This window comes from Apis dorsata, unplaced genomic scaffold (genome assembly GCF_000469605.1).
Source record: "Apis dorsata unplaced genomic scaffold, Apis dorsata 1.3 scaffold_217, whole genome shotgun sequence".
In the NCBI taxonomy this organism is placed as follows: Eukaryota; Metazoa; Arthropoda; class Insecta; order Hymenoptera; family Apidae; genus Apis; species Apis dorsata.
Genome location: NW_006263500.1, coordinates 410,791 through 424,603, shown reverse-complemented (window position 1 = coordinate 424,603; position 13,813 = coordinate 410,791). Strand labels below are relative to the sequence as shown.

Here is a 13,813-nt window from a genome sequence, read left to right as displayed (position 1 = left end):
ATAAATATATTTAAATTTAAGAAATAGCATACCGCAAGAATGCAATAGCTAAGCATGCATATACTCAAAATATTCTTGAACATTTCCATGAAACATATTGGACTCAAGAGATGTTCTGTACGTCCTAGAAAACTTCACAGTTAATACGTAAAAAATTAGAAAAAATTTTCTCAAAGGAGTTAGAGATAAATAAATGGATAAAAGAAGTTAAACAGTATAAACAAAAAAAAAAATTAATCAAAAAATTTTACCTTAGAATTCTCAAATGATGTTCAATAATTACACTTATTTCATCAATGCGCACATTCTTATTTTCTTGTTGTGGCCGATTTACAAATTCTTCGATCCAAGTAATCATTATAGTTAATTGGCCAACAGCGTGGCATGCAAATACTGTAGCAAGACTGAAAGCGATAACAACAGTAGCGCTCATAATATATCCGGCCAGAAATTGAAAACCAAGTACAATACTGTGCCCTGGATTAGTATCAACCGGAATTTTATAAGTTGGAAAAGGTAAGACGTATATTTCCATACTTTCGTTGCCGATTTTAATTTTCCTTTTGAAAACTCCAAATACAGTGCAGAAAGAAATAGTACTAAGTTGTAGGAAGCCCGCGACACAACCGGAAACGATGCGACCAATTTTTGCGTTTTTAAACATTACTTGCCGATCGCCTGTCCTCGTAATAGCCTTCCAATCGGTTTCTATATGGTCTATACAGTAGCGTATATCGTCTTTACGAAGCAACAACACTGCATAATTAAGCCCTCCACCAAAGCAATAACTTATAGGGCCAAGCGTTTTTAATTTTGAGATAATATCCTCTTTCACGAGAGCAAAATATAACAAGCTTGGTATTATGACGAATAAAGCGATAATCCAACAAAAAAAAATTAAAATCTTTGTCATTATTTTCTCGAATTTCGAGGTAGAGGATGGAAGTGGCCATACGCCTATCGTTTTTGAAAGCCATCTGTTCAATTGTATACTATATTCGTTCAGACTACCAAACTTCTTCTGAATTGCGGCAATGTCATCCGCCATCATGTTTCCTCAACGAAGTTGCAGGAACGACTGAATATCGTATACACATGGTGTCGTACAAATGATATGCGTCGATCGATACATATATTCTGTTACCATAACTATTGACAACGGTTAATCCATCTGTTTACGTTTCAGTTCGTTGACGATAGTTACACATGTTGTACAGTCAATGGAGTGGTAGAAAGTAAATTAGATATTTTTGCAGAACAATAAAATTCGTAAAAAACTCACTTTTTATAAGTGAAGCATTATTTTGAAATATATATATTATGTGCTACATAATATCAATCGAGAAATTAATGAATGAAAGATAAAAAAGTGTATTTTTTTTATTAATCACAATAATATTCAAATAATGGAGTGCATTTAATGCAGATTACAGATTAACGATTATTAACTTTTTTGGGTTAATTTTTAGAGAAAAAGAATTTTTTAAAGAATTTAAAGTAGAAAAAGAATTTTTTAAACTTTATCTAATGCATTAAGTAGCTTTGAAATACGTAGAATGTATCAATATTTCTATTATCTATTCTGAAATTTATATATTATCTGAGAGTACAATTTTTGGAATTAATAAAATTTTAATACAATAATCACTTTGAATTTTGAAAAATTTTTATAATTATTTTATGAAATACATAATAATGGGAATATTCAAATATGTGCAAATATACAGATAATTTTAATGATCTGTAAGAAAATAATAAATTGGAATATGATAAAGATGTTATGCAATGTTAAATGATAAATAAATAGATCTTTAAGAATTTTCAAGAATTATAAAAGCTATTTATCTAATGATAATTTTACGAATTTTTCATCTATCAATTTTAGAAGAATTCGAAATTATAGATATCAATATTAAATTCAGTGCTTTCTTTTTTTGTAGATAATTAATCTATTACTTGATTAAATTTGAATTCTATTTTTTACTTCAGATAACGTAGAAACAAATAATTTTGTAAAAATTGTAAAAATATAAAATACAATTTCGATAAAATCTCACCAACAATATGAAAATATTGATTATAAAGAATATGAGCAATAGATTAACTTTTTATAGTTTTTTAATCGTTTTACTTTGTTCCTATTTTTAAAAAATTGAAAACGAAACAATTGCAATCATCATATTTATCTTATTTTCTTATTATTATCTTATTATATTTATTTTTATGTTATTATCTGATTAAATAGGGAATACTTCAAAAATCATCTAAAAATTTATTGAAAAAAATATTTCGTTTAGAAACTTTACTATTTGAGATAAAAAATTAAATATTTATGTAAAGAATTTATATGTAAATAATATTCTAATATATTATTTAGCTATTGTTTATATATTTTTATGTTTTTGCCTTTTTTCAGTCCATCAATAGTTTTTCGCAACTTCGTTAATAAAAATTCGAAATTGTCTATATCTATACAACAAAAACGGTCAAATTGCAAATTGCAATTCAGTGATGACAGATATCATAATGGAATCAAATATCATATCAATTGCAAAATTTCGAAGAACGAATTGGATCAAGAAACTCACAGTAGAAAAGAGAGATCTAGGATTTCACAATTTTGTTATCGATCTTTTTGTTTTGTGCAAAGAAGCATAACAACATAAAAATCTCAATATAAAAACGAAATATATAAAACTAACGCAATTGATGAAACTTTAAATTTATGTGAGTATTTATTTCAAATTTTTTATAATTGATAATATTAATTGGACAATGTATGTGCACTAAAAATAAATTATACATGTATGAATTATTTTTGATATTCGCGCAATAGAAATATGATACGTGCTATTTGTCAGATAAAATCATTCTAGAAAATATTGAAAATGTGAAAATCGTAATTTTTTATTTAATATTTTTTCCAAGCCTATTTTTTTCTGGAATCATGATGTTATGCCTAAATTAGTTCTTAAGGGAGAAAGATGATCTGTAATATATGATTGTCACTGTTGTGCTTTAAGTATTCAATTAAATGTAAAATACACAAAAAAAAAAATTTTGATGTTTTTTGCATTTAAGTATATATAGAAATGTACATATGATTATATTATAAAATTGCAAATTGTGATTTTCTGAAAAATATAACATATATCTGATTATTATAGATATAAAAAATATTTTTTACTATACACTTTCAATTTCACTTGAATATAATTATTAATATGTTTCATTTTTAATATACATATTATATATATCTATAAATATTATTTATAACATGCTTGTTTCTAAATATGTATTTGATACATGTTTTTTTATGTGCTCAATATATGTGCACATTACAATATTGTCACTTGGCGTAATATATTTAAATATGCAAAAATAGTTTTTATTATCTGAAATTTAAATATATTTGTATGAATATTTTCGAGAATCAATGATTTTTTTTCTTTAAAAATTGAAAAAAACAGACATACATTACTAAATGTGATCACTGACATATCAATTATTTTTCCGGCGGTCATTTTGTATTCTACGCTAGATCGTGTAATAATCATAATCAGATTAAGAATATCTTTGTCAGGTAATCGATACCAATTTGTCATGTAAACCATGTTACCAATTTCCTTACACTTTTCAGTTAGTACTTCACTGATATAACATATTAAAAACATGCTTAAAGTTATATTTGTTATTGTAAAAGTATATGCACTGAGGGCTCTAATATCACGTTCTGACCATTCCTACGAAAAAATGAATATTTTCAAGTTTATTCATTACTCATTTTGTTTATATTATTTTTTACAATTTTTTTATTGATTAAATTTTATAAAATTTGCAAAAAAATCTCAGTTATATAAAATTATTATTATAAATTATAATTATTTATATAGAAATTATTTATATAAAATTTACATATAATAAGATTCAATTAGTTATTTTCAATTTCTTTGAAATAAATGGGCAAAGTGTATCATATTTTAACTCGATGCTAATAACATGTTTTAATGTTACAGAAATGGAAGAAAAGGAAAAATGAATCTTATTGAAATTGAAAACAGAATGATTGTTTTAAAAAAAATAAATTTGTCAAAAAAATTAAGCACAAATTTATGTGTTAAATCAATATCTTAAAATCATTCTATTATTTCTTCACATAATAACGAAATTTGCGGATCATTTGTTAAAATACGAATGAATTCATCATGCAAATTCATCAAACAAAATATTTTTAACATAGAAATTCACTAAACTAATAATTCTAATAACAAAATCCTCAATGAATATATTTAATTTAGAAAATACATACCACAAGAATACAATAGCTAAGCATGCATATAGTTAATATATTCTTGAACATTTCCATGAAGCATATTGGGCTTAATAGATGTTCAGTACGTTCTAGGAAACTTCACAGTTAATATATAATTAGAAAAATTTTCTTAAAGCAGATAGAGATAAATAAATAAATAGAAGGAAACGAATAGTAGAAATGAAAGGAAATTATACAAAAAATATTACCTTAGAATTCTTAAATGATGTTCAATGATTACACTTATTTCATTAACGCGCACATTCTTATTTTTTTCTTGTGGCCGATTTACAAATTCTTCGATCCACATAATCATTATAGTTAACTGACCAGTAGCGTGGCATGCAAATACTGTAGCAAGACTGAAAGCGATAACAACAGTAGCACTCATAATGCATGCTGTCAGATATTGAAAACCAAGAACAATACCGTGCCCTAGATTAGTATCAATCGGAATTTTATAGGTTGGAAAAGGTAAGACGTGTATTTCCATACTTTCGTTGCCGATTTTGATTGTCTGTTTGAAAACTCCAAATACAGTACAGTAAGAAATAGTACTAACTTGCATGAAGCTCCCGATGCAACCAGAAATGATGCGACCAATTTTTGCGTTTTTAAACATTACTTGCCGATCATCTGTCCTTGTGATCGTCTTCCAATCGGTTTCCATATGCTCTATACAATAACGTATATCATCATTAAGAAACAATAATATTGCATAATTAAGTCCTCCTCCAATACAGTAACTTATAGGACCAATCATTTTTAATTTTGATATAATATCTTCTTTCACAAGAATGAAGTGTAACAAGCTTGGTATTGTAACGAATAGAGCGATGATTGAACAGAGAAGAATTAGAATCCTGGTCATTATCTTTTCGAATTTCGATGTGGTGGATGAAAGTGGCCATACACCTATTATTTTTGAGAGCCATCTATTCACTTGTATGCTATATTCGTTAAGATTGTCAAACTTTTTCTGAATCGCGACAATATCGTCCGCCATCGTCTCTCCTCAACGAAGTTATAGAAACGACTGAATGGTATACATATACGATGTCGTACAAATGATATGCGTCGATCAATATATATAATCCGTTACTACATCTATTGACGATGGTTAATCCATGTGTTTACATTTCAGTTCATTGACGGTAGTTGCGTGTGGTGCGCACTCGATGACATTCGAATAATAGAAATTAAATTAAATATCTTTGATGAATGATAAGATTCGTGAAAATATTCATAAATCTTTTTTAAAAGTAAAGCATTATTTTGAAATATAATATATGATATGTGATATTTAATATTAATTGAGAAATTAGTAAGTAAAATATAAATAAGTATACTTTTTTTTTATTAATCACAATGATATTCAAATAATAGAATTTATTTAATGCAGAATAGGATTATTAATTTCTTTGGGGTAATTTTCAAAATAGAAAAAGAATTAATTTATCTGATGCGTTAAATGATTTTGAATTTACACATAAAATGTGTAAATATTTCCATTGCTTATTCTGATATTTATATATTATTTTAGAATATAGTTTTTAGAGGATAGAATTTACAGAATATGGAGAGATTCAATATGCTAGAAATAATTTTAATGATCTCTAACAGGAAATAATAAAATAGAATATGATGAAGATATTATGCAATGTTAAATAATAAACAAATAGATAATTGAATAGATAAATCAAGAACTATAAAAAATATCTAAAAATAATTTTATAAATTTTCCATCTATCAATTTTAGAAAAATTCGAAATTATAAATATCAATATCAAATTGAATGTTTTCTTTTTTTGTAAATAGTTAATCTATCATTTGATTAAATTTGAATTCTATTTTTTATTTCAGATAATATAAAAACAAATAATTTTGTAAAATTATAAAATATAATTTTGATAAAATTGTACCAAGAGTATGAAAATATTGAGTATAAAAAATATGAGCAATAAATTAACTTTTTATAATTTTTTAATTGTTTTACTTTGTTCTCATTTTTTAAAGAATTGAGAACGAAAAATAATAATTGCAATCATCATATTTATTTTATTTTTTCTTATTATATTTATCTTCATGTTATTATCTGATTAAATAGATAATAACAAAAATCATCTAAAAATTTATTGAAATATATCTCATTTAGAAACTTTTTGATTTGAGATAAAAAATATTTATGTAAATAATATAAAGAATTTTTATGTAAACAATATTTTAGTATATTATTTAGCTATTATTCATGTATCATTATGTTTTTGCCTTTTTTCAGTCCATCAACAATATTTTTGCAACTTCGTCACAAGAATTCAAAATGGTCTGTATCTTTGCATAACAAAAACGATCAAATTACAAGCATTCAATGATAGCAGATATTATTGAACCAAGTATTGCATCAATTGCAAAATTTTGAAGAAGAGACTAAATCGAGGAATCCACGGTAAATAAAAGATTAGGATTTTATTATCGATTTCTTTGTTTTGTGCAAAAAAACATAACAGTAGTATAAATGAATCCAACGAAATACATAAAATCAGCGCAGTTGATGTAATTTTAAATTTATGTGAGTATTTAAATTTTTTCGAATTTTTTATAATTTATACTATGAATTGGATGATGTATGTGCAAAAGAAAATAAACTGCATATTTTAGAATATGAATATCGGCAAATGATTTCAAAATGTGGTACATGTTAGATAATAATGGATTAAAATTATCAATATTTTAATTATTTTTTCTAAACTTATTTTTTTCGAGAATCATAATACTATGTGTTTAAAACACGTCTTAAGAAAGAAAGATAATCGATTTATAACATAATACGATTGTCACTATTGTGATTTTAAGCATTTATTTCAATGAAGTTGGTTCAATAAGTTAAATACATAAATAAAAAAAAGTTTTGAAATTTTTTTGCATTCAAATACATGCTGTACATATAATTCTATTATAAAATTGTAATTTATGATTTTTTGAAAGATGTGAGATACATTCAATCATTATAGATATAAAAAATAGTTTTTATACTTTCAATTTTAATTGAATATTATTATTATTGTGCAATATTTGTTTTGAAATATATATTCGATATATGTTTTTTTATATGCTCAATACATGTGCACTTTACAATATTGTCATTTGGCGTAATATATTTAAATATGCAAAAATAGTTTTTACTATCTGAAATTTTAAATATATTTGTATGAATATTTTTGAGAATCAATGATTTTTTAAAATTTGTTTCTTTTAAAATTGGAAGAAACAAACATACATTACCAAATGTAATCACTGACATATCAATTATTTTTCCGGCAGTCATTTTATATTCTACGCTAGATCGTGTAATAATCATAATCAGATTAAGAATATCTTTATCAGATAATCGATACCAATTTGTCATGTAGACCATGTTACCAATTTCTTTACATTTTTCAGTTAGGACTTCACCGATATAACATATTAAAAATGTGCTTAAAGTTATATTCATTACTGAAAAAATATATGCACTGAGGGCTCTAATATCACGTCCAGACCATTCCTACGAAAAAATGAATATTTTCAATTCTATTTATCATTCATATTGTTTATATTATTTCTTATAATTTTTTATTGCTTAAATTTTATGAAATTTATAAAAAATTTTTATTATAAATATGAAAATATTATTATATATTATAGTTATTTATTACAGAAATTATATAATAAGATTCGATAAATAATTTTTAATTATTTTGAAATAAGTAGCTGAAAATGCTTCACTTTATTACTCAATGCTTATAACATATCTTAATATTATACAGAAATAAAAGAAATAAACCTTATTGAAATTGAATAAAGAGTAATTTTTAATTTTTTGAATAAAGAGTATTAAAAACAATGAATTTGATAAAAAGATTAGGCACAAATTTATATATTAAATAAATATTGTAAAAATATTTTAATATTTTTATACATAAATTTGTAGATCATCTATTATACGAATGAATTCTTCATGCAAAATGTTTTTAACAGAAATATACTAAACTAATGATCATAAAAACAAAGTTCTCAATGAATATATGTAAATTCGAGAACTACGTACCACAAGAATGCAATAGCTAAGCATGCATATACTTAATATATTCTTGAACATTTCCATAAAGCATATTGGACTCAACAGATGTTCAGTACGTCCTAAGAAACTTCACAGTTATTATGTTATTAGAGAAATTTTTCAAAGATAAATACAAATAGATAGATAAATAAAACAAATAAATAGAAAAGAAAAATGAAAAGACAAAGAAATTGTGCAACAAACGTTACCTAAGAATTCTTAAATGATGTTCGATGATCACACTTATTTCATTAATTCGTATATTTTTATTTTCTTCTTGTGGCCGATTTACAAATTCTTTAATCCATGTAATCATTATAGTTAACTGACCAGCAGCGTGGCATGCAAATACAGTAGCAAGGCTGAAAGCGATAACAACGGTAGCACTCATAATGCATCCTGTCAGAAATTGAAAACCAAGAACGATACTGTGCTCTAGATTAGTATCAACCGGAATTTTGTAGGTTGGAAAAGGTAAGACATGTATTTCCATACTTTCGTTGCCGATTTTGATTTTCTGTTTGAAAACTCCAAATACGATGCCGAAACAAATTGTACTAACTTGCATAAAGCTCGCGATGCAACCGGAAATGATGCGACCAATTTTTGCGTTTTTAAACATTATTTGCCGATCGCCTGTCCTTGTGATAGCATTCCAATCGGTTTCTATATGGTCTATACAGTAGCGTATATCATTTTTACGAAGTAATAATATGGCGTAATTAAGTCCTCCTCCAAAACAATAGCTTATAGGGCCAAGCGTTTTCAGTTTTGAAATAATATCCTCTTTAACGAGAGTAAAATGTAACAAGCTTGATGTTATGACGAATAGAGCGATGATCCAACAGAGAAAAATTAAAATCTTCGTCATTATCTTTTCGAATTTCGAGGTGGAGGATGAAAGTGGCCATACGCCTATCGTTTTTGAAAGCCATCTGTTCAGTTGTATGCTGTATTCGTTCAGACTGCCGAACTTTTTCTGAATTGCAGTCATATCATCTGCCATCGTCTTTCCTCAACGAAGTTGCAGAAACGACTGAATGGTATACATATGATGTACAGATGATATGCGTCGATCGATACTCTGTTACCATAACTGTTGGCAACGGTTAATCCGTATGTTTACGTTTCAGTTCGTTGACAATACTGACATGTGTTGTATATTGTGCAGTCGATTGATAAAGATTAGATGTCTTAGTTGAATGCAAAAATTCGTAAAAAAGATATTTTTTGTAGTTGAAATATGATTTTAAAATATGTTATGTATTTTTGAATGTCAATCGAAACTGTAAATGAAAAATAAATAAATATATTCTTTTTTTTATTAATCATAATGGTGTTTAAGCACTGTATCATATCGACAATTATGTTTTTTGTTTCTTTTCAATATAGAGATAATTTTCAAACAGAAAAAAGTCAAGTTTGGGTTTTTGGCTTTAAATGATCTTGAAACACATAAAATATCACGATTACTATTTCGAAATTTATTTATTTCGAAATTTATATATTATTTTAAAGAATAATATTAAAATATAAGTATAATTTTTGAAATAAGTAAATATTTGAAATAATAATTATTTTGAATTTTGATAAAATTTTTGTTGCACTAAATATCATGAAATATTTAATGATACAGATAGATTTTAATATGCCTAAAATGATTGTAACATCTGTAACAGACAATAATAATATGCAATAAGAATTATATAATGTTATATGAATAGATAGATGAATCTTGACAAATGAATCTATTCTATCACTCACGTTATAAAAGTTGAAATTCCACAAGTTTTTCAATTGTCAATTTTATAGAAGAGTTTGAATTTGCAGATATTAATATTAAATTTCGATTTGAGATAGAGATTTTGAAATGAGATATAAACTGTTGTTGAAAGTTATTACTCATAAACGCAGTATGATATTCCTGTACAAAATTATACAATTTATATATCCTTTAAGTTAGTATATGTAAATGATGTTCCAAAATATCATCTAGCCATTGTTCATATATTTCTGTTATTTATTTCTAGCCCATCGACCAGTCTCCGCAATTTCGTCACAAAAATTTGGAATTGTATATAGGCGTGCATAATGTGCAAAAATGGTGGTCAAACAATAAGCATCTGCAGTGATGTAATATATTACAAATTCAGCCAAGCATTGCATCAATTGCACAACTTCGAAAGACTAAAGAATAATTTGTGGATTGAAAATCTATTAATAAATAAGAAATTTCTGGGATTTTATGATCTTGTCAATTATTTTTATACGTTTTATACTAAAACGCTACTACACAGTTATATAGAAAATTCTTACGGAATACATGAAATCAGCATAGTTGATATTTAAACATATGTAAGTATTTATTTCAAATTATTAATAGTTAATAATAAGTTGAATAATATATTTGCAGTGAAATTAAATTGATTTTATCATTTTTTTAAAAGAAAAAAGTAATGTTTATATTTTCAAATTTATTCAAATATAAATAATATCTAGTCTTTATTTTGAATATATATTCCATACATATTTTTTTATGTAATCAATACATGTGCAATTTAAGACATTGTTGTTTGACGTAATATATTTAAATACGCGAAAACAGATTTTATTATCTAAAATTACAAAAATATTTGTATGAATATTTACGATAACTAATAATTTTTATTTCTTTCAAAATTGAAAAAAACAAACGTACATTACCGAATGTGATTACTGACATATCCATTATCTTTCCGGCAGTCATTTTATATTCTACACTAGATCGTGCAATAATCATAATCAAATTAAGAATATCTTTATCATGTAATCGATACCAATTTGTCATATAGACCATGTTACCAATTTCTTTACACCTCTCAGTTAGTACTTCACCAATATAACATATTAAAAACGTACTAAAAATTAAATTCATTACTGCAAAAGTATATGTACTGAGGATCCTAATATTATGTTCAGACCATTCCTACGAAAAAATGAATGTTTTCAATTGGATTGATCACCTGTGTTATTCATATTATTTTCATGATTTTTTTATAACTTGAATTTGTGAGACTTATAAAAAATTATAATTATTATATTAAAATAGGGTTGATTTCATTAATTTCAATTATTTTAGAAATTATAGATAGAAAATATAGATTTAGATAATTATAATGTTTCATATCTTAAGAGAAACATTAGATTTAATTCTAACTCAATGATAAATTTTAAAATTGTTAGAATAGAATCTTAATTTAAATCGAATAAAGAATGTTCTTATTTATTCAATAATAATAATGAAATTTGCATGGTATAATAAACATATGTTCAGATAAATTATTTTTTACATATACAAAATTATTTATTAAAATTGAAAATTAAAATTATTTAATAAATATATTTAATTTTGAAAAATGGCATACCGCAAGAATGCAATAGCTAAACATGCATATACTCAATATATTCTTGAACATTTCCATGAAGCATATTGGACTCAATAGATGTTCAGCACGTTCTAGGAAACTTCACAATTAATATGTAATTAGAGATATTCTCTAGAGGAAGATAGAAAAAGATAGATAGATAGAAAGAAAAAAGACAGAAGAAAGAGAAGGAAACTATAAAAAAGTGTTACCTTAGAATTCTCATATGATGTTCGATGATCACACTTATTTCATCAATGCGTACATTCTTATTTTCTTCTTGTGGCCGGTTTATAAATTCTTCGATCCATGTAACCATTATAGTTAACTGGCCAATAGTGTGACATGCGAATACTGTAGCAAGACTGAATGCGATAACAACGGTGGCACTCATAATGTATCCTGTCATAAATTGCAATCCAAGGACAATACCGTATCCTGGATTAGTATCAACCGGAATTTTATAGGTTGGAGAGGGTAAAACGTGTATTTCCATGCTTTCATTGCCGATTTTAATTGTTCGTTTGAAAACTCCCAATACAGTGCAAAAACAAATAGCACTAATTTGCACGAAAGCTGCGATACAAGCGGAAATGATGCGACCAATTTTTGCATTTTTAAACATTACTTGTCGATCCGCCGTTTTTGTGATCACCTTCCAATCAACTTCCATATGCTCTATACAATAAAGTATATCGTTTTTACGGAGTAATAACACGGCGTAATTGAGCCCTCCTCCAAAGCAATAGCTTATAGGGGCGAGAGTTTTTAATTTTGAGATGATATCTTCTTTCACGAGGGTGAAATGTAACAAGCTTGATATTGTGATGAATAGCGTGATAATCCAACAAAAAAAAATAAGAATCTTTGTCATTATTTTCTCGAATTTTGAGGTGGAAGATGAAAATGGCCATACGCCTATTGTTTTCGAGAACCATTTGTTGAATTGTATGCTATACTCGTTCAAATTGTCAAACTTCTTTTGAACCGTGGCAATATCGTCAGCCATCATGTTTCCTCACCGAAGTCGGAGAAACGACTGAATAGTATACGTACGATGTCATACAGATGATGTGTTTCGATCGATATGTATATTCCATAGCAATGCCATAACTGTTGGCAACGGTTAATCCATGTGTTTACGTTTTATTTCATTGACGGTTGTTACACAATATACACTCTATGGTTTAATAGAAATTAAATTAGATGTCGTAACGGAACGAAAAAAATTCGTAAAAAAGATGTTTTTTATATGTGAAGTGTAATTTTGTAATATGATATGTGTTTGGATGTGGCCTGATGTAGCCTAAAAAAAAAAAGAAGTGAAATTAGTAAACGGAAAATAAACAAATAAATATACTATTTTTTTAATAATCATAATCGTATTTAAACCATATCATATTGACAATTATGATTTTTATTTTTTGTTAATATAATTTTTAATATAAAAAAGTTAATTTTAATTTTTGACTGATTCTTAAATGATTTTGAATCATATAATATATCAAAATTAATATTGGTTGTTCTGATATGTATACATTATTTTACAGTATATTATTTTAAAATATAATATTTTGAAATATATTTTCTGAAATAAATAAATATTTGAAATAATTTAATTATTTCAAATATAAATAATTTTATATACAATAAATATATACAATATACAAATATACAAATAAATAATTTTAATTATTTCGAATTTTGATAAAATTTTTGTTAGTAAAATATTTAGTGAGAGTACGAATGTTTTAATATGATAATATCTAAAATGATTATAATACCTGTAACAGAGAATAATAAAGAATATAAATTATGCAATTTAATATGAAAAATAAATGAATTTTTCACTCACATTACTGATGAATTTCACGAATTTAATTTGTTCTTTTCTAGTAGAATTATCTAATTTATCATATAAGCTACAAAACAATATTTATATGCTAATAATATTAATATTATTAATATATAATATTAATAATATTATGTAATAATAAT

At 25.3% G+C, this 13,813-nt stretch overlaps 3 protein-coding genes and 1 long non-coding RNA gene across 7 annotated transcripts in view; 1 reads left to right on the top strand and 3 right to left on the bottom strand.

The window, feature by feature from the left end:
- The window catches only part of LOC102676045 (odorant receptor 4-like), a 2,676-nt gene extending 1,225 nt beyond the window's left edge, over positions 1-1,451 (bottom strand). The window contains exons 1-2 of the mRNA XM_006615177.2: positions 252-1,451; positions 33-132 (exon numbers count right to left, since the gene is read on the bottom strand). Of these exons, the coding sequence (XP_006615240.1) occupies positions 33-132; positions 252-1,051 (900 nt within the window). The 5' untranslated portion in view covers positions 1,052-1,451. The remainder of the gene's footprint in view (positions 1-32; positions 133-251) is intronic.
- A 1,763-nt stretch (positions 1,452-3,214) lies between these two features.
- LOC102676182 (odorant receptor 4-like) lies at positions 3,215-13,064 on the bottom strand. Of its 4 annotated transcripts, none has more exons than XM_031510227.1 (4): positions 12,028-13,064; positions 4,310-4,409; positions 3,482-3,743; positions 3,215-3,395 (listed from the first exon to the last, which is right to left on the bottom strand). In XM_031510227.1, the coding sequence occupies exons 1-4, from the start codon at positions 12,825-12,827 to the stop codon at positions 3,271-3,273; spliced, it is 1,287 nt and encodes a 428-aa protein (XP_031366087.1). In that variant the 5' UTR covers positions 12,828-13,064; the 3' UTR covers positions 3,215-3,270. The 4 variants fall into 4 exon arrangements, with proteins under 4 accessions (XP_031366087.1, XP_031366089.1, XP_031366088.1 ...); XM_031510229.1 differs by lacking the exons at positions 3,482-3,743; positions 4,310-4,409 and adding exons at positions 11,110-11,376; positions 11,816-11,915 and having other exon boundaries at positions 12,028-13,062; XM_031510228.1 differs by lacking the exon at positions 12,028-13,064 and adding an exon at positions 4,522-5,416 and having other exon boundaries at positions 3,256-3,395.
- LOC116185565 lies at positions 6,817-8,954 on the top strand. Its single transcript, XR_004150415.1, has 2 exons — positions 6,817-6,881; positions 8,733-8,954. It is a non-coding gene; the product is annotated as an uncharacterized LOC116185565 (long non-coding RNA).
- On the bottom strand, positions 7,351-9,750 carry LOC102676325 (odorant receptor 4-like). Its single transcript, XM_006615179.2, has 4 exons — positions 8,621-9,750; positions 8,400-8,499; positions 7,590-7,856; positions 7,351-7,498 (listed from the first exon to the last, which is right to left on the bottom strand). The coding sequence occupies exons 1-4, from the start codon at positions 9,415-9,417 to the stop codon at positions 7,442-7,444; spliced, it is 1,221 nt and encodes a 406-aa protein (XP_006615242.1). The 5' UTR covers positions 9,418-9,750; the 3' UTR covers positions 7,351-7,441.
- Positions 13,065-13,813: the final 749 nt, after the last annotated feature.